Source organism: Rana temporaria, chromosome 11 (assembly GCF_905171775.1).
Source record: "Rana temporaria chromosome 11, aRanTem1.1, whole genome shotgun sequence".
Classification (NCBI taxonomy): domain Eukaryota; kingdom Metazoa; phylum Chordata; class Amphibia; order Anura; family Ranidae; genus Rana; species Rana temporaria.
In genome coordinates this window covers 124,582,026-124,608,909 of record NC_053499.1, presented here as the reverse complement: position 1 = coordinate 124,608,909, position 26,884 = coordinate 124,582,026, and the positions used below count along the sequence as shown (strand labels likewise).

At 45.1% G+C, this 26,884-nt stretch overlaps 1 protein-coding gene across 1 annotated transcript; it reads left to right on the top strand.

Annotated features, from left to right (window-relative positions):
* Positions 1 to 16: 16 nt before the first annotated feature.
* LOC120917619 (phospholipase A and acyltransferase 2-like) lies at positions 17 to 26,683 on the top strand. Its single transcript, XM_040329058.1, has 5 exons — positions 17 to 74; positions 9,163 to 9,215; positions 16,538 to 16,637; positions 20,669 to 20,928; positions 26,416 to 26,683. The coding sequence occupies exons 2-5, from the start codon at positions 9,204 to 9,206 to the stop codon at positions 26,521 to 26,523; spliced, it is 480 nt and encodes a 159-aa protein (XP_040184992.1). The 5' UTR covers positions 17 to 74; positions 9,163 to 9,203; the 3' UTR covers positions 26,524 to 26,683.
* Positions 26,684 to 26,884: the final 201 nt, after the last annotated feature.

Sequence of the window (26,884 nt, the reverse complement as noted above, 5' to 3'; positions counted from 1 at the left end):
AACTAAAATGCACATATAATATGATGCAGGACATGTATGACTTTCACATTGCTAGAGACTAAGCAGCTGAGCAGGTAAGCTCTCCAACAACGGCTCTTTTTACATTATTTTATTAACAATTAACTGTGTTGGTTTTAGGTTAGCACATGCAACATGAAAAAAGAGAATACTTCTGATGTCACTTCACTGGAACATAGAAAATAAATAGGTATATATAGGTAAAGGTAGCGGAGGAAAGTAGGATTGTAGCGGTGCTGAGACAGTGTAATTCAACAAAAGATAGTTATTATATTTAAAAAATATATATTTTTATTTAAGATAACATGCACATAATATTGGAGCAGACATTGGAGTTTATGGGTCGCTGGTGTTTCCAAATGTATACGAGGTAGTGGTCACAGAAGATTGTCCCATCCCTACATGTTTTGCCGGTTTAAACTGGGACCAGGTGATTAAACTGGGACCACCCCTTTTTTTGTACAATTTATATGTGCATGTTAGCTTAATAAAAATGTATATTTTTTATATAATAACTATCTTTTTTGTTGAATTACACTGTCTCAGCACCGCTACAATCCCACTTTCCTCCTCTACCTCTACTAATTGCCTTTGGGATGAGGTACGTATTGTTCTAGAATCACTCGGATCCTCTTTTCTCTAGGTATATATAGTTGTTATGGCTTTTGCTATAGTTTACAAATTTATTTCTAAGCACTGACAGAGAACATACTGTATTTGCTGGCGTATAAGACTACCTTTTACACTTAAAAAAAATGGCCAAAAAGCAGGGGTCGTCTTATACACCGGGTCAGCTGCTCGGATGCCTGCTGGATGTGCGGTAATACTGTATGTAGCTTTGGCTACATACAGTATATACCGCTTAGCCAATCCCGGTGAGCGATGTATTCAAATTAATACAGAGCCTGCTCGGATTGGGGTAACAACCTCTGCCAATCCGAGTGCCTACATACAGTAGGCTGCTCGGATTGGCTTTGAGAGTCAGAGAGGCGTGGGCTGATGATGTTACAGCCTCTGCCAATCCAAGCAGGCTTTGTATTCATTAATAGAATACATCGCTCGCTGTGATTGGCTCCATCTCCAGCAAGAATGAAGAAGAATATGGCTCCAGAAGAAAGAAATATGAAGCATCGGAATGGGGGTCGTCTTATACGGTTAGTAGAGGCCAAAAAATCATAAAAAATTGTAAAATTAGGGGGTCGTCTTATACGCCTGGTCGCCTTATACGCCGGCAAATACGGTAAGTGTTATGGGTTAAATCTGTATCTTCTGGGTCTACCTTTTGAAGTCATAGGCCCCGTACACACGATAGAATCCTATGGTGTGTACACGCCAGCGGATCTGTTTCTGCGGAGAAATCTCCTCTGGGATGGATTCCAGCAGATCGGATATTTGCTGTGCTGCACAACAAATCCATCTGCTGGAATCCATTCCAACGGATGGATCCGCTCGTCTGTACAGACTTACCGGATCCATTCGTCCAAAGGGATTCCCCGCACGCGTCGTAATGAATTGACGCATGTGTGGAATTCCTTATATGACAGCGTCGCGCCCGTCGCCGTGTCATAATCGCGGCGACGGCGCGACACGTCATCGGCAGAGGATTTCCGCGCGGATTTCAATGCGATGGTGTGTACACTCCATCCCATCGAAATCAGCGGAAATCTTTGAGAGGATTTATCCGTGGAAACGGTCCGCTGGACCGTATCTGCGGATAAATCCTCTCGTGTGTATGGGGCCATATAGATACAAATCTTTGGACTAACCAGAAAGCCCTCTCAGATGCTTCTTATACTGGGAGTCACAGGTGAAATATATTTCATGTGGAAAGGATCAGGAAACGGATCTAAAACGGTTCGGAAATGTGCAGAAATTTGAAACCCTTGGTTTTCCCTATTTCTATTTATAATCTTTTCATGGCATTGTAATTGTATTTGTATTGCAATATCACAAGTTGTAATTCCGATAACCAAGAATGAGCCTTATATGAATATGTCATTGTTTCTGCACCCCGCTTTTATTTTCAATGAATCTTGACTGTGTAAAAAAATAAAATGTACAGGACATAATATTGTTTTACAAACGATTCTGATATCAGTGTCTGGTAAGAGGCAATGCAATGTTAGTACAGTAAAACCTTGGATTTCGAGCATAATTTGTTCCGGAAATGTGTTTATAATCCAAAGCACTCGTATATCAAAGCAAACTTCCCCATAAGAAATAATGGAAACTTAGATGATTTGTTTCACAACCCTCTTGTAACCATATTGCTCCACTAAAGCCTCGTACACACGATCGGATTTTCCACGGACAAAGCATAGGACTTTTGTCCGAAGGGCGTTGGCCAGGAACTTGTATTGCATTTAAACGGTAAAGAATTGTCGGCCAACTAACACGTAACTACGTGATTTTTCAGCTCTTTAGTGCCACCCTTTGGGCAACTTCTGCTAATGGTGTGTTATGGTGAGCATTGCTTTTGAGCATGCATTTGTACTTTGGAGTTTTGTCCGAAGGACGTTTGTACATACGCTCGGATAATCCAACAACACACATTTGTTGGCGGACAATTTTAAAGCATGCTATCCAACATTTGTTCACAGAAAATCCGACAACAATTGTCATTGGAGCGTACAAACGGTCGGATTTTCCAACAACAACCTGTCCTCACACAATTCCCGTCGGATAATCCGATAGTGTGTACGAGGCTTTAGAGGCACAAAAAACACAGGTTATTGGTTCATTGTTATTGTTCATGTTAAAAAGTCCTTATTAGATGACACAGAGAACAAAAAGAGCAGCGCCATTCAAGTGTACTGTAGTATGATCACAGTTTTAATGTAAAAAAAGTGGAATGACACTCACAATGTTAAAAACAATATCCAGCGTTAAGGAGTCTGGTGCTCATCCATGTAAAGCTACTGGTGTATACATGGCCAGAGGTCCGGGGGCACTGGTGGATCCCAGCGCTTCCTGGAGAAGTCAAAGGCACTGTGGAGATGTGTTGACGTTTCTTCTGAGTGCTCTGAACGCGTTCTACACCTGTCCTACCAAGCTGGGAGTCTCTCCGAGTTCTCCAGGAAGCGATGGGAGCCACCAGTGCTTCCAGACCTCTGGCCACATATACACCAGCAGCTTTACGCAGATGAGCACCAGACTCATTAACGCTGGATATTATTTTTAACATTGTAAATGCCATTCCACTTTTTTTACATTAAAACTGTGATCATACTACACTTAGATGGCGCTGCTTGTTGCTACTCGTATTGCAAGACCTCACTAAATGTGCTTTCTTGCAAAACACTAGCAGACCAAGATACTCACAATACAAGTGTCATGGACCTTGGAATGCGGAAGTGTTCCTCCTTGAAATGTGAAATGCGAAAGTGTTCCTCCACTGTTACACAGTGGGGGGTCTTCTGCTCTGTCTTAAGGCTCCAGACGGCTCCATTGTTCTGTGTATGGCTATTGTGTACATTGATTGCCCCCTGGGGCTTCTGTCTCATTACACATAGCAGTCCTTCTAATCAAGCTATCAGACCAATCCCTGCTGACTCATTTTCAAGTCCTCATTTGCATGGCTAAGAGGACCTGAAGGAGAACTACATGTACTTTACAATTGACCAATAGGAAAGCGGTTGTTGGGGGCGGGATGTTCCAAATTCTGTATAAAAGTGTGTTGTGTGCTTCCAATAAAGGTTTTCCAGTTTGAACTTACATACAGCCTGCCTGGTGTTTGTTCTAATGGATTCCAAACGGCACCTAGCTGTAGTTCGGATCCCGGAGCCTTGGATGACCGAACCATCAGACGTTGCGATCTGCAAGCTGACTCAATAGTAGCAGAGGAGTGTCGGGGGAGCGGAAGCGAGCGAGCAAGGGTCTCGTTACATTGGTGGCAGCAGTGGGATTTGCTCTCCAGTTACTGGGGCTCTCCAAACCACCACAATGAATGACCAGCTATGCAGCATGAGAGCGGAGTTCGTGAGGAGGCTGCAAGGAGGAGGCTGCAAGGCATGCGGAAGCAACATCAGGGACCAGCGACGGAGCGCACCATGCTCGGCTGAGAGGATGTGATCCGCCGGCAACTCTGGCATGAGGCGCTAAGCCATGAGCGGCACCATCAGGGGAAGATCCTTCCCTCCTCATCAGAGATGTACTGGACGCAGTACTGTGCGCGAGAGGTGTTCCTGAGGGAACGACCGCGAGATGAATGGAAGACAGAGCTTGGAAGATTGGTCCAGGAGGAGATGAAGCTGGACGCCAGCTACAGAGCCTTCCAGTGGTTCGCGGCTCAACTTTGGCCAGGTACAGCAGATGGCAGCCCGACAGAAGGCATTGGCTACGGCGGCGGGGGGCTGCTCCATCAAAAAATGTACGGAGACCCAGACTTTGGGAGCGATGAGGAGTGGCGGCTGGAATACATCATGGACTTCAGAGATGAGGTGCTGGACCTCCCCGAAGAGGCATGTGACCTGGAGGATTCGGAGTTCCTGGTTGAGCAGGAATGGGAGCTCGAGATTGCCTACAAGCAGCTATTTGACGGTGATCAGCAGCCTGGCATGGCTCCCGTTGCCTGGGACTGTCCGGGAGAAATAGCAGACAGTCAAAAAGATGAGGAGCAAATGGGGCCAGGGGTGACCCTACCAGCAAGGTTTTACTGTAAATAGTAACCCCCCCAAGCCATATTAGATGGATCGTTCAATAAACTTACATTTTACTGAACGTTTATAATAGAATTCAACTTTTGTAAAGTGTGGCTCTTACAGTTATGTTATTGACCAATGCAGGGCCTGATTATTCAAGGTGAAATTGCATTTGAAGTATGCTTTAGGAAAATAAAACAACAATAGTATGAGTTTTAGTTACATGTATATTCTGTCATTGGTCAGGTCCTGCAGCATGCCAAGTTAGAGACAAACAGCCTTTCCCCATCCTGTTGATGTCGCAGCTTTTTGGTTTACAGGCTGTTTTTCCTGAACTAATCATTTACATTAGCCCACACCCTAAAACCCTTCATGACAAAATCGGTTACCTAGGAACAGTGCAATGCGTTGTGTAAGCTGGGAATAGGTAGCAGCTACAAAAGCTCCCTGGAGTGAGCAGACTTTCAGGTACAGATACATATATAATCATATATCATATATAATCATATATAATCATACCTCCCAAATGTCCCTGATTTGGAACAAAGTCTCCCTGACCCTCTTTCCTTATTTGTTCCTCATTTTGGTCTGATCTATATAGTTGTATATAAAATAAACTGTTTATCTATCAAAAAAGGGGTTTCCAATATCTAAATTGCTGCAGTTGTAAATTCCAAAAGCCAATCTAAAGCAATAGTAGTGATAAAAAAAAAAAGACTTAGGCCCCTTTCACACTTCTGCGACTTGAAAGTCGCACGATTTTGCCACAATTTCATGGAATGCCTGTGTAAACTTGAGGTCTATGGACCTCAACTCGCATCAAAGTCGGACCAAAGTAGTACAGGGACTACATTGAAGTCGGGGCGACTTGAAGTCGCACAGATATGAATGGTACCACATGTGGCCCGCGGAGCCCTCTGATGTGGCCCGCAATATCCTGCTCTGGGATGGAATAGAATACTGTTATTAAAGATACGTTTACGTTTTATAATAGTAGTCTATGGCTAAGTGCAGCTAACCTGCAGGAAAGCCACAGGTGAACTGTGCTGCACCCCCGGTGCGGGTAAACAGTGCATCAGTTTGAAAGCAGCCTTAAGCCCCTTTCACATGGTCAGTCAGACCCTCCATTTACATTTAAGGAGTGGCAGATGTAAATGGACTTGTGTCCGTTTACATACGCCTACTGCCAATCCAATCTGCTAAAAAAAGTACAGTAGGCTCTATAGAGTAGAGTGGGCTGCCATCCACCCGCTCTCGGACTCCCTTGGACTCCCTGCATGTGCCGATGTCATAGGCACATGCACATTGGGACAAACTGAAGCAATGGCACCTATGTGTCGTTGCTTCAGTCCATGTGCCGCTACCGGTGGCTTCTGCGCACATGCGCGGGAGTGACGTCATTGCGGCCCTGGCCAATCACAGCGCCGGAGCTGCGATACACAGACGTAACCCCCGGGAGAGATGTCGCCCCTGGAGGGGGTGGACGAGAACCTTTGCAGGGGCTTCCATCTAAGCAGGGATGGACTGGCCATTGGGACTACAGGGAGTTTCCCGGTGGGCCGATGGCTTAGTGGGCCGGCTTCAGTGACAGCGGACCGCCGCCCCCCTCCGCTCCTCTGTCTCTCCCTCCCTGCAGCGCTCACCTCCTCTCCCCCCCGCAGTGCTCACCTGGGGGGGGGGGGCAGAGAAGCAGGGGGAGGACCAGAGGAGAAGGGGGGATGACAGAGGAGCATGGGGGGACCATAAGGAGCATGGGGGAGGGGACAGACAGCTGACTCAACAGCTATGGCCTGGGAGTATCTAACTTCTGCCTAATCTTGTCCCATGGGGGGGGCACCGAACTGATTCTTTGCCCGGGTGAAATAATGTCTAGCTTCCCCACTGGTACTGCCTATAAAAGTACCAGCCGTTTTACTAATAGAGTAGAATGGCTAGTGGCTAGTGAAGGGGGAGAGGAGGCTTGGGTGGCTGGGAAGGGGGGGGGGCGGGAGTTGTCCGGCCGCCATAGGAGAGACCTATCAAAGTGGGCCAGTCTGGATAAAGTCCAGGGCAAAATTTTTGTCCCAGTCCAGCCCTGCATCTAAGGCAGGGGTGCCCAACCTTTTGAAGAGCGAGGGCCACTTAAGCGACTTGGTAACCGGTCGCGGCCCACAGTGAGCGGAACGGGCAGATGGCAGGTCCGTGTCCAGTCTGCACATGCACCTGTGGATCAGATTGGAGGTAGGACACAAGTCAGTTTATAGCTTCCACTTCTTAGAGGTGACCGTATCTTATTCTATTCCGTCCCAGAGCAGGAGGTCGCGGGCCACATCAGAGGGCTTATTTATTTTTTAAATTTGCACGAGGGACAGTACTTACTATCATTGCAAAATGTCCCTTGCCCTGACGGCTGTGGCTTTAGTTGAAATCCAAATCCTCTGAAAATCCTCTCCCCTCCAGCACCAGAAGCTTAAAAGAGCCGAAGGACCTGTGACAGACACTAATCAAATCTTCCCACTATACCTGCCTTTCTGCCCACCTCCTCCATTCATGGAAGCCATACTATAGCCTCAGTGAAGGAAAAAGGATCCGTGAATAGAGGATGTGCAGATAAATGAAAGGTCTGCCTCCTCTATTCATAAATTGCTTTTTTCTTTGAAGTATGACTCTTATGAATGGGAAGGGGGGAAAGTGGAAAGGGTGGGTATAGTCAACACTCTTGATGAGTGCTTATCACAGGTCCTTCAGTTGTGCATGGAAGATTACCACTGCAAAGGTAGATGGTGTTCAGAAGATTCTGTATTTAGATCAACTAAAGCAGCAGCCATCAGCTGGCAAGTAAAATGTTGCATTGGTAGGAAGTAAAAGAAAAAAATTGACGAAACTTAAGCTTTAGGCTCCATTCACACTTGTGCGACTTGTGATGCAACTTTGGACATTACAGTTGCATGACAAGGCATTTTACAATGATATCCATTCATATAAACATGACTAAGGGCCGGTTCACACTGGTCCGACATGCGATCCGACTTCCAGAGCACAAGTCACATGACATGTCAAAATCAATAGTTCCCTATGAGAGCTGTCTTAACTAGTGCCACTTGTGTCAGATCCAACTTTGAAAATTCTCCCTGCACTACTTTGGTCCGACTTGGGCATTATTTCAGCCCAATGAAAGTGGCATCCAAGTCGGCTCATCATCTTAACTGATCTGATTTGTGGCATTGTGTTTTGAGGATCTTGAGGGGAAACTCTACTCCAAAATAGGGGTCCCCCAAATCCATACCATGCCCTTTCAGTCTGGTATTGATCTTGAGGGGGAACCCCACACCAACATAAAAGACACAGCGTGGAGTCCCCCCAAGACCATTCCAGACCCTTCAGTCTGGTATGGATTTTAAGGAGAACCCCCACGCCACAATTTAAAAAAAAACTGCATGCTCCCCCTCAAAATCCATACCAGACCCTTATCCGAGCATGCTGCCCAGCAGGTCAGGAAAGGAAGTGTCGAGAGAGAGCCCCCACCCTCCTGGATCATATCAGGCTACATGCCCTCAACATAGGGGGGTGGGAGCTTTGGGTCCCCCACACCAGAGCACCTTGTCGCCATGTTGGTGGGGACAAGGGCCTCTCCCGGCCCCCCCCATGTGAATAAGTATGGGGTACATAATACCCCTACCCATTCACCCCAAAAAAAAGTGTAGTGCCTGACACATAAGTGCATCCATGGGAAGGCTCCGCAATATCTTTGCGACAAGATAGAACCTCACAATTCGAATCGCGTTCTGCGATCCACCGACCAAAATCTGGTCAGGGTACCAAAAACCAAATACAAGTCCAAAGGAGAAAGAAGGTTTGCTTTTCAGGGTCCTAGACTATGGAACGCTTTACCAACCAGCATTCGGTTGGAGGAAAACCACCTGACTTTCAGAAGACAGATCAAAACTCTGCTCTTTTGATGTCATGAGACACGAACAACTAGCGCCCAGAAGCGATTCAGTTCGCATGCGCCGCGCTTTATAAGTTTTTCATTCATTCATTCATTCATACACAAAACAAGAGACAGTTTTTGAAAAAATCCTTTATTAAAAATTAAGAATGTCGCCAGTTGTAGCTCCGTGTCTTCTCCTTCTGCTTCTTCTCCCTGTTCTTCTCCCTCTACCTGTGAGTCCTGCTGTCTGTGTCAATGGATGCAGCAGCGAGACTTAGGAGCAAGTATACATGGGTGCCCCCAGGGAAAGCATGGGGGCACCCGATGAAGAGGTGTGGCCTGGACCCCAGAAGAAGAGGATGGGGGCTGCTCTGTGCAAAACGATTGCACAGAGCAGGTAAGTATAGGCAAGTTTTTATTGTTATTTAAAAAAAAACAAAAACAAAGGTTTACAACCACTTTAAGCACAAGAATTAACTGTGAGGGCTGTATTCTACCAAAATAAGTCATGAAAAAAATAGAGCAAATGTATAACTGTGAAAGTTTTTGTAGACGCTTGATACCATCATATATCCTCTGACCTTCTGTTGACAGATCGTTCTGAGCAAACACAAAGCTAACGGAAGACACTAGACATGCCTTTGATAGTAAGTATCAGTTTCCTCTGATATTTTCTGTTATTCTCAGCATATTTGTGACAAAGAAACCCTTGTTACGGAATTGAATACTTTACTATGTCTGCTATTAAATATGATTACCCTATGATTGTGTAGGCTCTTGAACAGCCTTTCTCAGTCTTTATACCTCAGAGAACCCTTAAAAAAAATTAACAGACGAATAGCAACTTGCATTGTGACAGTTAAAATTATTTTCATAGCACTGATCTCTGTATAAATGTCTATGGTCCCAAAATAGTGTCAAAAGTGTCCGATCTGTCCGCTGCAATGTCGCAGTCACGATACAAATCGCAGATCGCCACCATTACAAATAAAAAAATTAAATAAAAAATACCATAAATCTATCCCCTATTTTGTAGACGCGATAACTTTTGCTCAAACCAATCAATATACGCTTATTGCGTTTTTTTTTTATACCAAAAATATGTAGAAGAATACATATTGGCCTAAACTAAGGAAGACATATTTTTTTTATCTATTTTTTTTGGAATACTTATTATAGCAAAAAGTAAAAAATATTGCTTTTTTTTCAAAATTGCCCTTTTTTTTTATAGCGCAAAAAATAATAACCAAAGAGGTGATCAAATACCACCAATAGAAAGCTCTGTTTGTGGGCAAAAAAGGACGTCAATTTTGTTTGGGTACAACATCGCACGTCGGCGACTGCGCAATTATCAGTTAAACAACGCAGTACTGTATCACAAAAAAGGGCTTGGTCAGTAAATCCTTTCCGGGGCTTAAAGTGAAGGGGTAAAATTTTTGTTTTTAAATAACAAACATGTCATATTACCTCCACTGTGCAGCTCGTTTTGCACAGAGTGGCCCAATCCTCGTCTTCTGGGCTCCCTCGGCGGCTGTCTCGGCTCCTTCCCGCTTCTAATAACCCCCTCTGGGAAGTGCTCTCCCAAGAGGGTTACCTGCATTTTTATTAATATTTTTACTAGTAATGGCGGCAATCAGTGATTTTTTTTCGTGACTGCGACATTATGGAGGACACATCAGACACTTTTGACAAATTTTTGGGACCATTGTCATTTTCACAGCGAAAAGTGATATAAAAATGCACTGATTACTGTGAAAATGACAATGGCAGTGAATGGGGTTAACCATTAGGGGGGCGCTAAAGGGGTTAAGTGTGCCATGATTTGTGTTTCTTACTATAGGGGGGGCGTGGCTGGATGTGTGACATCACTGATCGTCGTTCCCTATGCCACAGAGAAGAACGGGGAAGGTTTGTTTACACTCACCTCTCCCCGTTCTTCAGCTCCTGTGACTCGGTCACGCGCGCTACCCACGGCTGGGCACTTAACCACTAGCCGACCAGCCGCCGCAGTTTTTCGGCGGCAGGTCGGCTCGGCTGCGCGAAACGACGTAATATTACGTCATCTCGCATTTCAGCCATTAGGGGCGCGTAGGCGCGCAAGTTGCCCCTGCTCTCTCCCCTGGTGCCGACGCGCGTGCCAGGCGGGAGCGATCACTCGTTACAGAGCAAGAACCGGGAGCTGTCAGGGGGAGAAATGACTGTTCATACAATGTATGAACAGCGATCTGTCATTTCCCCTAGTCAGTCCCACCCCCCCCTTTAGTTAGAACACACCTAGGGAACATAATTAACCCCTTCCTAGCCCCCTAGTGTTAACCCCTTCCCTGCCAGTGGCATTTTTACAATAATCAATGCATTTTATAGCACTGATCGCTATAAAAATGCCAATGGTCCCAAAAATGTGTCAAAAGTGTTCAAAGTGTCCGCCATAAGGTCGCAGTACCGATAAAAATCACTGATCGCCGCCATTACTAGTAAAAAAAAAATATTAATAAAAATGACATAAAACGATCCCCTATTTTGTATACGCTATAACTTTTGCGCAAATCAATCAATAAACGCTTATTGCAATTTTTTTTACGAAAAATATGTAGAAGAATACGTATCGGCCTAAACTGAGGAAAAAAATATTTGTTTTATATATTTTTGGGGGATATTTATTATAGCAAAATGTAAAAAATATTCATTTTTTTTTTTTAATTGTCGCTCTATTTTTGTTTATAGCGCAAAAAATAAAAACCGCAGAGGTGATCAAATACCACCAAAAGAAAGCTCTATTTGTGGGAAAAAAGGACGCCAATTTTGTTTGGGAGGCACGTCGCACGACCACGCAATTGTCAGTTAAAGCGACGCAGTGCCGAATCGCATAAAGCGGCCCAGTCATTGACTAGCAAAATGGTCCGGGGCTGAAGTGGTTAAAGGGCAACGTACCTGTACGTGCCTGTGCCCAGCCGTGCTATTCTGCCGACGTATATCGCATTTCTCAAGTGGTTAAATTAGTATTTTTCAATGTTATTGTTTCTCTTTACGAATTCGTAAAATCACTGCTCATCCAAAAAACGACCGTTTTAAAAACATTGTTTTGCATTGATACATGTCCCCTGGGGCAAGACCCGGGTCCCCAAACAATTTTGCAATAACTTGCATATAAGCCTTTAAAATTAGCACTTTTTATTTTTCACGTTCGTGTCCCCTAGACTTTAATGGTGTTTGAATGTTCGCACAAACTTTTTGTCTGTTCGCAAGTTTTGGTGCGTACCGAACCGGGTGGTGTTCGGCTCATCCCTAGTAGTCAGCAAAGGCATCATTTGTTTCTCTTAGCTAAAGGTAATTACAAAAAATGAATAATCTTTTAACGGGTTTCGGCAGGCGTTAACAAAGCTTGCTCAAGCTTTACCAATAGGTTCTGTATTCAGCACTTCCAGATTGAGCTAAACGGACTCCAGGAAAGCGTTGAAAATGCTTTTAAAATGTTTCCTGAAGCCAAAGCTTTTTAAACTAGTGTTAAAAAATTTGAAATATGCAATTTGAGTCTAAAAAAGTCAATGTCTTCAGAGCCTTAGGGTAACACAGGAAGGGCACCGAGGTGAAAAATATGCAATGTTAAATGTACGTGGTTGAATTTGACACTGCTAATATCCATTATACAGTATATCCTTGAGAGAGAGAGAGAGGGAAACAAAGGAAAAAATAAGGGACAAAAAAAGTATATATAGAGCATTGTAAGATGCTTTATTTCAGTCTTTTATTAATGAATGAACGCTTGTGCACTAGAACGCACAATTAAAAGTGGCAAGCTTACTGGGGATTTGCATGTCTTCAACCAAGAAATGCTATCTATTGTTAACGTAAATATCATAAACCTATTTTTAACTAGGAGATGACTATTCAAATACATTGGTAACCAAATGAGAGCAACAATAAATCCCATTGAAGAGTCCCTTATACCACAAGATCTCATGTAGGCTGCCATGTAATTTTCTCAATGCCTCATAAAACACCTAGGCCCCGTACACACGACCGGATCTGTCCGCTGGGATCTGTCCGCTGGGATTTATCCGCGGATCAGTTCCAGCGGACAAATCCGGTCGTGTGTACAAGGCCCAAGGCTATGAAAAACCCACTTAGTCTATAATATATACATCTCAAGGAGAGTTGATTATACTCACATGAGTCATTGCTCTAAAAGCTAAGTTCACCTTTTATAGAAAATAGCCAATGCAGTCAACATGTTCCAGTAGGTATTAAAAAGCTGTGCAGCTATATAAAGCTTTATAAAATTTTCATGAATTTTATAGTCACACCTGTAGGCCATTTGCCCCCCTCCCCATGGAAGCCTGAGCGAAAAACTCTTAGTTAGCAACCCCCATGTCCTGGCTTTTTGCTAGGATGGGAAAACCATTGTTTTTTACTTCTGTAATGTCTCGTACACACGACCGGTTTTCCCGGCAGGAAAACTGCTATGGGAGCTTTTGGCCGGGAATCCCGGCCGTGTGTTTGCTAGGGAAAACTTCGAGAGAAAAAAAGAGAACATGTTTTCTTTTTTCCCACTGGTATTCCCGGGGGACTTTTTCCCGTCAGGAAAACCTGTCGTGTGAATGCATTCCTGTGGGGAAAAAAAACGTGCATGCTCAGAATTAAGTATGATAAAATTCTGGTAAAACTAGCGTTCGGAATGGAGATCGCACATTCGTCACGCTGTAACGGACTGAAAAGCACGAAGACTGAAAAGCGCGAATCGTCTCTCACCAAAATTTTATTAACACGAGGATCAACAAAAGTAGCCCAAAGGGTGGCGCCGTTTGAATGGAACTTCCCCTTTATAGTCCTGTCGTACGTGGTGTACGTCACCGTGCTTTGGACGAGCGGTATTTGGCCTGAACATGTGTATGCAAGGCAGGCTTGAGAGGAATCCCGTCGGGAAAAACAAAGTTTTTTTCCCTGCCCAGAAAAACGGTTGTGTGCACGAGGCATAATGCTGGGAGAGAGTGTCCAATGGTTTTCACGCCCTAGTCAGGCCTATTTTTTTTGGGGGGGGGGGTTGCCAAATGGCCTACAGGTAAGACAAAAAAAAATTATGTAGCACCTGGCTACTTTTATAGCAGGTGTAGACTAAGTAGGTAGACTGAGTCTGCAATCTGCAAGTGGTCCTGGGCTGTCCGTCCCGTGGGAGGAAGCCGATCGATAGAGAACCTGTCTGGGGGATACAGAGCACGAGGCTGGTGTCTTCAATTCCTTCTATCCCTTCACCTTTCTACTATTTACCGTTTCTACCCCGTTGGGTAATAAAAGCACAGAAAAGACACCTGTCGTATGGACATTGACTTTATTACAGCTCTCACCCAGTACCCTAGACGGCAGAGATACAGAGGTACCGTGCCACCCAAATCAAACCAGCAGCTCCTTTGGGGGTAGTGCTACAAACATTTTACACAGCTGCACAGTGTTTTTATGATACAGTGCCTTGAAAAAGTATTCACACCCCTTGAAATTTTCCAAATTTTGTCTTGTTACAACCAAAAACGTAAATGTATTTTATTGGGATTTTATGTGATAGACCAACACATAGTGGCACATAACTGTGAAGTGTGGGGTGCATTTGTATTCAGCCCCCCCTCAATACTTTGTAGAACCACCTTTCGCTACAATTACAGCTGGAAGTCTTTTTGGGGATGTCTCCACCAGCTTTGCACATCTAGTGACACTTTTGCCCATTCTTCTTTGCAAAATAGCTCAAGCTCTGTCAGATTGGATGGAGAGCGTCTATAAATAGCAATTTTCAAGTCTTGCCACAGATTCTCAATTGGATTTAGGTCTGGACTTTGACTGGGCCATTCTAACACATAAATATGCTTTGATCTAAACCAGGGGTCTCCAAACTTTCTAAACAAAGGGCCACTTTGCTGTCCTTCAGACTTCAAGGGGGCTGGACAAGGGCCAGTGGAAGTAAAAAATGTCCTGGCATCCAGTGGGAGTAAACAATGCCATATCTTTGGTGTCAGTGGAAGTGGAATAGTGCCCCATTGTTGGTATCAATGGAGGGAATTCTGCCCCATCATTGGTGTCAGTGGGAAGAATTATGCTCTTTCGGCGGTGTCAGTGGAAGGAATAGTGGTCCATTGTTGATATCAATGGAAGAAAATATGCCCCATTGTTGGTGACAATGGAAGTGATTGTGCTCCATCATTGGTGTCAATGGAAGGAATAGTGCCCTATCTTTGGTGACAATGGAAGGAAATGTGCCCCATCCTTGGTCTCAATGGCAGTGGTGACTGGTGCTAAATTTTTTTTGGGGGGGGCGCAAACAAACTGAAAAAAAAACCCCCATCAATTGCAGCCACTGTGCCTGTCAAACGCAGTTACTGTGCCCATCAAATGTGGCCACTGTGCCCATCAAATGTGGCCACTGTGCCCATCAAACGCAGCCACTGTTCCTCTTAAAACGCAGCCACTGTGCCATCAATTGCTACCACTGTGCCCATCAAACGCAGCCACTGTTCCTCTTAAAACGCAGCCACTGTGCCATCAATTGCTACCACTGTGCCATCAAACTCAGCCACTGTACCCATAATTTGCTGCCACTGTGCCATTAAATGCAGCTACTGTACCCATCAATTGCTGATACTGTGCCCATCAATTGCTGCCAGTGTGCCCATCAATTGCTGACACTGTGCCCATCAATTGCTGCCAGTGTGCCCATCAATTGCTGCTACTATGCCCATCAACTGCCGCCAGTGTGCCAATCAACTGCTGCTACTGTGCCCACCAATTGCCGCTACTGTGCCCATCAAATGCTGCCACTGTGCATCCTCTGCCTGCCCGGCACTTACCTGTCTCGGTGGGGCAGCGGGTCACTGCGGCTGTGTCCTCCACGCTCCTCGATGTCTTCTCCTGTCCTCTCTTCCTGTTATCTGCTATGGTTGGATGCCTGACAGGCAGCGTCCAATCACAACGCCTGTCGTTTCAGCCAATCAGGTGACAGGTAACAGACCCGAGCACCTGATTGGCTGAGAGGTGGTTCAGTGTTAGGCTCTAATCAGGTGCTTCCAAAAAATACCCTGCTGCTCTAATTCAGGCACCGGCGCCCGAAAAGGGGGTGGCAGCGACCATAGATAGATTCCTGCAATGCAGGAATCTATCTATTTATGGACGCACCGCCACTTCTCAATGGGAGGAATAGTGCCCCACTGTTGGTATCGGCGACAGGAATTTTGCACCATTGTTGGTGCCAATGGATAAAATAGTGTCCCTAAGGCCAGATAAAGGCAAGCAAAGGGCCGCAGTTTGGAGACCATTGATTGTCCTGCTGGAAGGTGAACCTCTGCCCAGTGTCAAGTCTTTTGCAAACTCTAACAGGTTTTCTTCTAAGATTGGCCCCCCAGCCTCCCCGTTTTACTTACCTGAGCCTCGAATTTTCGTGGGCGCGATCCCGCGTCCCGTTTTTTCCACTGCCTCTCTGCTTTTCATTGGATAGATTGATAACAGCGCAGCCATTGGCTCCCACTGCTGTCAATCAAGTCCAATGACCCGGAGGGCAGGGCCGAGTCATACAATCTGCGACTATGAACGCCGAGTATATTATACGGGACCACGCCCATAAGGTAACGCCCTCGGGAGAGAGCTTCCAGGAGGGGATATCTATTGCGGAGAGGAGCCAAGAGAGCCGCAGTGGGACCCCAGAACAGGAGGATCGGGGCCACTCTGTGCAAAACTAACTGCACAGTGGAGGTAAGTATGACATGTTTGTTATTTTTAGTTTTTATGAACAGTTGAAATCAAGGAAAACTCCTTCGGAATCAGATCATCTGCGAGGTCTGGCAGCTATTGCTTCTCCCCTGCTAATGCATAATTAAAATAGGTGGTATAGCATGAAACCATACAAAGGTCAAGGATGTTTTATTTATTTTTTGCCTAATATTACATACCTCTATGATTTAATACGGTCTAACATGCTTCAACTTTTTCAAAGGGCCCTAAACCAAAGCCTGGTGATTTGATTGAATTTCATCGAGTAGCCTATCAGCATTGGGGTGTGTATGTTGGAAATGAATATATTGTACACTTAACAGGTGAGAATACATGAATATACAGATCTGGTCTCTTACTTTTTAATATATGAATGTTCTAAACAGTATTTTTCTCATACATTTGTTTGTAAGTGTGTTACTTTTTAAAACTTATTCCAGCCAAAACTTTTTTTTTCTAAGATTTGAAGGGTGGGACTAGAGAGAGACGTTATCATGTTTTTTTTTTGTTTTGTTTTTTTACAGTCCCTATTGAAGAGTTCTTTCTTCATTTTATGTTGGGACCTCTCTGGTTATCATTACTATCTATCTTACTGTCTTTGATAAGCATGGAACTGCAAGTGACACCTCCTTTTCAACCAAACTATTCCAAAATTCTTCAATTACCTGTGGAGAGAGAAAAAAAGTGGGGGAAGTGATAATGAACCTTCTAGATCAGTGGTCCCCAACCTTTTTGGCACCAAGGACCGGTTTGTGGAAGAATATTTTTCCAAGGCCCGGTAGGAGGAATCGCGATGTGTTGCGTTAGCGGTTAGTGCTGGGACCCTGCAAATTCATTGCGGGTTCCCGCATCACATGATTTGCGGCAGTTCAAATTGCCCTATGCGAACTGCTGGGAGTGTCATTTAAAAGTTAACACCCCCCCCCAAATCAGTTCGCATATCGCAGTGCGATCTGCAAACTCGGACAGGAATCGGATCGCATGGGTGTGAACACCCATGCGATCCGTTTCTGCTACGAAAAAAAAGGGTCCTGTGCGAGTTTGATGTGAATTCAGCCATACAATTTTTATGGCTGAAATCGCATCGCACAGAGATCGCATGTGATGTGCACTGCAGTGTGGTGCAAATTACATCCGAACTCTGACATTGGTGCAGTGTGAACCGGCCCTAAAGGTCCCAGTGTAAAAATATTATTAAATGTCCCAGTATAAAAAAGATTAAATGTCCCAGTATAAAAAAGATTAAATGTCCCAGTATAAAAAAGATTAAATGTCCCAGTATAAAAAAAATGATTAAATGTCCCAGTATAAAAAAATGATTTCATCGTTTTTTTTATACTGGGACATTTTAATCATTTTTTTATACTGGAACATTTAATGTCCCATAATAAAAAAAAATATTAAATGTCCCAGTATAAAAAAATAATAATAAATGTCCCAGTATAAAACAATATGCATGTCCCTCCGCAGTGCCCACTGTACTTAGTCTCAGGGCGGGAATGTGAGGGGAGCCGTTCGCTTGCGGGAATGCATAGAGGGGGAGGGCGGAGAGATGACGTAATTCTCGCTCTGCTCTCATCGGGCGGCTGCGACGCTGTGTAGCGTAGCCTTGCAGCCCCGTATGTTAGGGCGGGACAGCGGCGCGCCTCTGCGTAGCGCTGAGAGATGACGCCAGCTTGTATTATGTCCGATCCCTGATTGGCCAGGAGGATCAGTGTAACAATAGAGAATTTTCATTCGCTATTGTCACACAATGGGCGGGCTCGGGAGGGCAATGCTCTGCGCCTCGGCCGCCACAGTGAAATTATTTAAAGTTCCTCATGCGGCCCGGTACCGTTTGATCCATGGACCGGTACCGGTCCGCGGCCCGGGGGTTGGGGAACACTGTTTTAGATGGTCCCTACAGTTCCATGGGGGGAGTCTTTTAGTCCCCTCTAGCCTCTTTGACATTCCTCTGATATCTTTCCTGCTGTCAAAGGTAGAAGTAATGAGGCAAAATGTCCCCAATAGGAATAGGGTCCTGTATAGCAATAAGAATTAACAAATGATGACAACCTTGCAGCTTGCACCTTTAAAACCAAGTCAGTATTGGCACCTCCAATATTTTTCTCCTCGCCATTTTATTGTTTCCTTCATAGCAATTACTAATGGTCTGTGAATAAATAAATAGCTTCATTGTGTAACGAAAATGCTAAAAATGTTGTTTAGGTACAGTGTTGCATGACCGCGCAATTGTCATTCAAAGTGCGACAGCGCTGAAAGCTGAAAAATTGGCCTGGGCGGGGGGGGGGGGGGGGGGGGGGTTAGTTGCCTGGTACTGAAGTGGTTTTCCCTTGCATGTGATTGGGTATTCTTTGCAAAGTGAAGCCTTACCTCATTTAGTAAGCTCTGGAGCAACCACTTATTCAAACTCCTCTAATTGGCTGCTGGGGAAAAGTGGCTCTGCCAGAACCCCTCTAGCGCCACCTGTTGCCCAGGGGTGGGAACAGCACCCCTGGAGCGCAGACTGACCTACAGGACAGTTCAGGAATGACAGCAGCCCAAAATCCAGATAATTGTGAATGGGAGCAAAATAACTCTCCCATTCCCCACTAACTTTAGCGTAGTGCCCATACTGAAAGTAAGGGGGCGCTACATACACAATATGATTCACCCTTCGAAATAAGGAGAGATGGACTACTGGGCCTCCAGGTTGAAACATTGGTCGTAGCTTGCACTGTACACTCTAATTTTTATTCCACAATAAACCAGCCTGGTTTCTAAATTGTTGCATTTGTACATTTGAAAGGCAATATAAAAGACTTATAGTGACCAAAAAGCACTTCTTGGGCCGGATTCAGATAGGAGATACGACGGCGCATCTCCTGATACGCCGTCGTATCTCCAAGGCCGGCCGGTCGTATCTATGCGACTGATTCATAGAATCAGGTTACGCATAGATATCCCTAAGATCCAACAGGTGTAAGTGACTTACACCGTCGGATCTTAGGCTGCAATTCCAGGCCGGCCGCTAGGTGGCGCTTCCGTGTCTTTTACGCGTCAAATATGTAAATGAGCATTTACGCCGATTCAGAAACAAACGACCGCCTGTCGTTTTTTTTTTTTACGTTGTTTGCGTTTGGCTTTTTCCGGCGGAAAGTTACCCCTGTATCCTATGTTAAGTATGGCCGTCGTTCCCGCACCGAGTTTTGAATTTTTTACGTCGTTTGCGTAAGTCGTTCACGAATACGGCCGGACGTAATTTACGTTAACGTCGAAACCAATGACGTCCTTGCGACGTCATTTGGAGCAATGCATGCTGGGAAAATTTGCGGACGGCGCATTCGATGTTGGATCGGCGCGGGGACGCGCCTGATTTAAATAGTACACTCCCCCTAGCCGCGGAATTTGAATTCCGCGGGGGATTTACGATACGCCACCGCAAGTTTTGAGGAAAGTGCTTTCTGAATTAAGCACTCGCCTCAAAAACTTGCGGCGGCGGATCGTAAATCAGATAGGTTAGCGGATCTAAAGATCCGCTAACCTATCTGAATCCGGCTCCTTGAGTTTAACCAATCATTTTTTGTGTATTCGTGTTCCATGTAACAGAGGTGTCCTTTACCCACGTGCTTTTTCCTAATAGATGTCCCTCTTTCTCATCTCAGAAAGTTGGGAGGTATGAATATACTGTATATTCCTTTGTCAATCTAGCTTTTATCAGTACAGTACTTTCCTGAAATACTGTACCATACGAGAGGTTAAAGTAATTACGGTATTTCTGCACTGTCCTAGATCAGACATACATTTACTGCTGTAGGTACATAAGTGCTAAACTTACTACCCTGTTTCCCCAAATATAAGACCTACCCTGAAAATAAGACCTAGTGTTATTTTCCAGGAGGGCTGCAATATAAGCCCTACCACGAAAATAAGCCCTAGTTAAAAATGCTTGTAAAATCCTATAATCCACTCTATTACAGTAATTTATAATGTACAATGTGTTTGTTTCTGTAATATAATTGCGGGGAAGAGAGCTCCGGCAGGTAACAGAAGTGCATAGCGGCGCTATAACAAATGTATTTGGCACAATTATATTACAGAGACGCACATATTGTACATTATATAATACTGTAATAGAGTGGATTATAGGATTTTACAAGCATTTTAACTCAGTTCACACTGGGGATTCCTGACAGGCAGGGAGGGAGAGGGGGGTGAGAAGACAGTACATTACATGGTAATACCTACCCCGAAAATAAGCCCTACTGTGTCTTTTGTTGGCATAATTAATATAAGACCCGGGCTTATTTTCGGGGAAACACGGTAGCTCTGTCTTATCCACCACTTATGTACATATTTTACCCCTTCTACTCAGATCAGGAGGGTTGGTCCAACTTCTCTTCTGCTTTAGAAGGAACAGCTGTGGTGCGAAAGGAACGTTTGGAGTCTGTCGCCGATGGATGCAACTATAATGTGAATAACAAGTATGACAGCAAATGTTCACCTTATCCAGCTCGAAAAATTGTCAACGCAGCATTGCAAGAAGTTGGGAAGAGGAAGGACTATAGCGTCACTAGTGCCAACTGTGAGCACTTTGCAACTCATCTGAGATACGGCAAACAATTATGTGATCAGGTACTGTATGAATCACCGACAACTAGACATTATTACTGTTCATAGTTCATAGTGCTATTATGTATAAAGCCCTCAGCAGAGTTGTATTCCGTTGGGCTCTTCAGTTCATTTTTATGATGCTATAATATAGCAACAAATTTGTGTAATTGCACAATTCCCAAAACTCTTTATAAAAGAAGTATATGAATATTACAATAAAATGAAAACATGCTGGAACTGTAACATAATGGAAAAAAAAACATGCTGTTCGACCACCAGCTTAGCCATGTATAGTTTTAGCAATCCTCTACAAAATGAAAGGAAATTATAATGGCTTGGGTCAATTTTATTTATTTTTGCTTAAAATTTGTATACCGTATTTGCCGGCGTATAAGACGACCCCCTAATTTTCCAGCTGAAATGTTGGTTTTGGGATATACTCGCCGTATAAGACTACCCCCTTCCTACTAGTCATGCCAGACTGTGCCACTACATGCCAGAGTGTGCCACTACATGCCTCACTGTGCCCCATTACATGCCAGAGTCACTGTGCCCCATTACATGCCAGAGTCACTGTGCCCCATTACATGCCAGACTCACTATGCCCCATTACATGCCAGACTCACTATGCCCCATTACATGCCAGACTCACTGTGCCCCATTACATGCCTCACTGTGCCATTACATGCCAGACTCACGGTGCCACCATTACATGCCAGACTGTGCCACTACATGACTCACTGTGCCCCATTACATGCCAGACTCACTGTGCCCCATTACATGCCAGACTCACTGTGCCCCATTACATGCCAGACTCACTGTGTCCCATTACATGCCAGATTCGCTGTTCCCTTATGACATGCCTGACTGTGTCTTGAGGACGAGAGGGCCTCCGTGATAGGCGGACACTAAACACAGTGCCTCCTGGGAAGCTGAGTGTTCTGCCTATCACGGAACAGAAGAAGTAGGAGGCGCGGCTTTGAAAAATGGACGGCCGCGATTCTGCATGTCTTAGGATAAGGTAAGGGATGTTAGGTTACCGGCGTATAAGACGACCCCCGACTTTTAAGAAGATTTTAAGGGGTTAAAAAGTCATCTTATACGCTGGAAAATACGGTATTTTAAAATGGTGTCTAACTGTCTATAATCTTTTTACCATTTGATTTATTAAAAAGTACTTATTTTACAAAACTCAATTTAGGCTGTCTCTTTCTAACTGAAATTTTATACTGATCTGTACAGAGCAGGTAGGAAGGGAAAAGGTAGGTGGGATGAATTACGTGAGTTCAGGGCCGGCGCTACCACTAGGCAAACTAGGTAGCTGCCTAGGGCACCTAGCCACTGGTTTTCCTCCGCGTCTGCATGCTCTTCAGGCTGCATCATGTAACTTACTCAGTCTCAGGCAGCCGCTCCGTCTGACTGATAGCGTAATTAGAGGCACTGGAGCTTGGAGCACATGTCCCAAATCTCTCAACAGAACAGAAGCAAACATCCCCTGCGGCTGCGCACTTCTATGATCATCAGGGACCGACCTGTCTGTCTCTCTCAGAGACTCTCTGGTGATCATCCCAGTACAGCCAGCTCTGACTTACACACAATGCAATCCTTACAGCAGAGGTGCCCAACTGCTGGCCCACTGATGTGGTTCGCCACCTGGGGTTGTGGGTTGGCAAGCTCTGATTTTGGGGGTCTTGACTCGCCATCCCCGAGCATCAGTGTGAAGAACAGGGCTGGAACTAGAGAAAACAGAGCCGAGGCTTTCTGTATAGCTCCTGTCACATGGGCAGGGCAAAGGGAGTGGAGTCAGGGGCAGAGCTATGTGTGAGGCGGCAAAATTAGGTTTTGTTTAGGGTGTCAAAATTCCTTGCACCAGCCCTGCATGTGTTAGTTATATAGTGATCTCCTGCAGCAAAGGTAATATCAGTCTGGTAAAAAAAAAACTTGACAGCTTAGGAGGAGCTGCTGTACTAATGTCAGGTACCAGGCTGGAGGCTGAGGTGACGAGAGGGCTCCCCTAGCGGCTGAGTACAGAGTACCCCTGGAGTTGGAGACAGAGGGTGCTATGCCCAGAAATGCACAGGTTGCCTGCCGGTGAATCTGTCTGATGGTTCTAGAAGCAGACACCCAGGAGCAGAGAAGGTGGTCACAGCCAATGATTCTCTGGGGGTACTGCCGGCTCTTAACAGGTGGAAAAGCAGAGAAAATGTCAGAAGCAAGGCCGGGGGTCAAACACAGGAAGCCAGTCAGAGGCAGGAGGTGTAGTTGTGATCAAGCCGGGGTCAAACACAGGAAGTCAATCTGGAACAGGCAAGAGCAGGTCTGTAAAACAAGCCGGGTTCAGACCCAGGAAAGAAGACAGAGCAGGTCAGGGTAAGCCGAGTCGGTAACAGGTAGTCGAACAGAAGCAAGTAACACAGAAACACAGGATACAAAGCTGACGATAATATAGCAACTTATGAGAGCAATTGGAATCCTTATATAGGCCAGCAAAACACTGGAACTTAGCACGGTTTGCGTATGCACGTTAGCCGTCCCTGTTGCGCGCAGGTTGCTAATGCGCATGCGCGGATTAGCGTGGCCATATTGGATATTTGCATATTTGCCAGTTCTTCTCAGGTTTCTTCCCTGACAAGTAACCATGTGATGATGTGTTGGGCTATTGTGTTCTGACAGGGAAACGACCCCCCCACTCGCCTGAACACTCTGGTCAGCGCTTTCAGCCATTGGCTTTCAGTCTTTTTTAGTCATGCCCCTTCGACAGAAGCTGCCCGAAAAGCTGGATTCTGTTGGACCAGCTGCAGTACACACGGGCCGAATGTTGACTGGCTTCTAGTGAACTGCCCTGATGCCTCCCGACATTCGGCCCTTGTGTTCTAGGCTTAAAGCTCCATCTGCTGGCATTTGGATATGCCATATTTTAAATTTTACACTCTCTGGGCCCCGGCTACTACTGGGTGGGGAGTGGAGGAAGATCATACCGCCAGGGAAAGGAGATAGGCAGGCAGCAGGCTGGGGCTTGAGCCAAGGCAGAAGAACAATGCGAGCGAAGCTGAATGGGCATGCACCCTCCACTCCGACCAACGCATGATCATCAGAAAGGGGCACAGATAATGGAAAAAAATAACCCCCCCCCCCAAGCTAGTAGGAGCGGCGGGTGTGTAATTCAGATTTTTTTTCTATTCTCCACTGACTGTCTTTGAAATTGCCCCAGCCCCTGTTTAAATCCAATCCGGGGACAAAACCAGGGACAGACTTGGTCAGGGGACAGTGTCCTCAATACAGGGACTGTCCCCGCAAACCGGGGATGTCTGGTCACCCTAATGTAGGAGGATTTCTACTAACAGAAGAGCAATTGGCACAAGGGACACATACTATTGACTGTAAGTTATCTCCGTTGTGCTGTTTTTTTTTTTTAATCCACACTTAGGCTTTAAAGCAGAGTTCCGCCCCCCAAAAAAAGTAAGGGAATCAGGAAAGTAATCTTGAAAGTGTAAATGATGGAAAAAAAATCAAACTTTTTTTGACATATTATAAGAAGGTCTAATCTGTAATTTGATGCCTTTTGGAGATTTTTCCATCTTTCCTTGGCTTCGTTATGCACATTAATACAAGTTTTTACCTGGGGTGCCCAAACTTTCGATCCCCACTGTAGAAGGAAAGGAGTGGCATCACTATCTGGAGAGTGAAGATCACACCAGTCCCTGCTGCTTGCTGCTGGGTGCCAGAGAAGGAGGAGGTGCCGAGGTGTGTGCTGCACTAGGCGCAGGCCTCACTCCCGGCCTCACTGTCTGAGAGTAAATTGTAACTGGTTGCAAGATGCCAGGCAGCTCTGGCACTAGCAACCAGTTCCGGAAATGTAGTTATTAGTTAGTAGGCGGTGGCTGTGTCCTCTATTTCATTCCGGGACATTGTATTGTCCCAGAATGAAGGTGGCCGGAACCCAGGACAGACCTGTCAATTGCGGGACAGTCCCGGGCAATCTGGGACATGTGGGCACCCTAGGCGTAGGTAGGGTTGCCACCTCATCCCTTTAAACCCAAACACACATGAATTACACAGGTTCTGAGTCTAATTTAATGCAGGAAAGGCACCAAGTGAGTTTAATTACCACCTTAATCAGCCACAGAACCTGTGTAATTAATATGTGTTCGGGTTTAAAGGGATGAGGTGGCAACCCTAGGCGTAGGTCACCACAGATTCTGTGGCAAAATATCGCCGGAAGTGGGAGCAAATACCTGTCTCAGGTATCTGTTCCCCCCTCCCCCTGAAAGGTGCCAAATGTAACACCGGAGGGGGGACCGGATAAGTGGAAGTTTCATTTTTGGGTGGAACTCCGCTACAGTGGAGAGCCTTTGTCAAATTTGATGTCTGTGTAATTTTCTCGTCACTTCTTTCTATTTAATGGGTCATGTCAGTAAGAAAGATTAGAGCGGTAAATTTACCCCAGGGGTACACCAACAACAATTAAAACAAGGTTTTAGGAGGGTGAGAAAGGTCTAGAACCTCATTTACATTTTAAAGCGGAGGTTCACCCAAATAACATTTATATAAGGCCAAATTCTTTATACTACCAGCATGTACAGTCGGCACTTTTTTTTTTTTTTTTTAGTCTGTACATACCTTATAATCTATATTTGCAATCCCGCTTCCGGGTACTTCTCCAAGCTGAGCCGCAATGTAATCTGGGCGTTCGCCCAGATGATTGATGTTTATCAGAAAATGTTCCCCCCGGCGGATAAGGCCCCGTCCCCCGTATTGCGTAGGCGCGTCACTGAGTTTCCGAAAGGAGCCGAACAGGTAAAGCTGCGAGCCGGCTCTATACGGCGCCTGCGCAGTCAGCTCTACACGGCTCCTAGTCGGTATTGCAAATATAGATTATAAGGTATGTACAGCATAAAAAAAAAAAAAAAAAGGGCCGACTGTACATGCTGGTAGTATAAAGAATTTGGTCTTATATAAATGTTATTTGGGTGAACCTCTGCTTTAATAACTTGAGTTATAATTTAGGATCTTTCCCCTTACTTCCTGTCCAGTTAATGGGTGCCAGAAAGAACAGGAAGTGAGGGAATACGCCCCTTATGGGGTCACATATAGCAATAAAAACCTGGCAAAAAAATCCATACCACATCTTGAATGAATGAATGAAACTTATAAAGCGCGGCGCATGCGAACTGAATCGTTCAAACCTAATAAGTGGTACCTGGCCAATAGAGACACCATGTAAAACTGTAAACAAATATGGCTAGCACTCCAAAAGTAGTAGATCTCAAAATGTCTACTGAGAGTTTAGTAACAAAACATAGTTTATGCAGTAAAAAAGATGCACTGCTTTTGGAGTGCTGCCTGTTTCTGTTTATAGTGATAAGAATCTTCCCGCTTAATCCAAAACAACAAAAAATGTCTGGAGCTGGGCTTTTATGTTTTTGTAGAATCACAATAAGACATACTGTAGATTCTTTTGTAATAATATATAGGATTTATAAAGCCTTTATGTTGCTGTTCTTACAGGTGGATAACGCAGTGATGTATGCAGCTGGAGGTGCGGCTATTGCTGCTGCTGGAATTCTTGCAGTAGTTGCAATATCTTCAATGAGAAGTAATCGTCAGAAGCAGTGAGAAACCCGGGAACCTTAAGGGCTCATTCACACATATTCTGGTGACTGGTGTTTGTCCGCACTGGATAAATACCAGTCACTGCTAGGCCACATAAAAACAATTGTTTTCCTTGCGCCCCATTCACATTGCAACACAGCCAGGAGGCGCAGTGAGCTGCTGTAAAATGCAGACATGTAAGCACTTTACCGCAGTACACAGTCAGTGCTTTAAGTGGGCCAAAAGAGGTGCCGGTACTCTATTAGGCGCCGGTGCTCCCCCCCCCCCCCAATACTGAACATGAAAATACCCTTGGCTGCGTGTGATGGGCACAGTGGCTGCATTTGATGGGCACAGTGGCTGCATTAGATGGGCACAGTGGCTG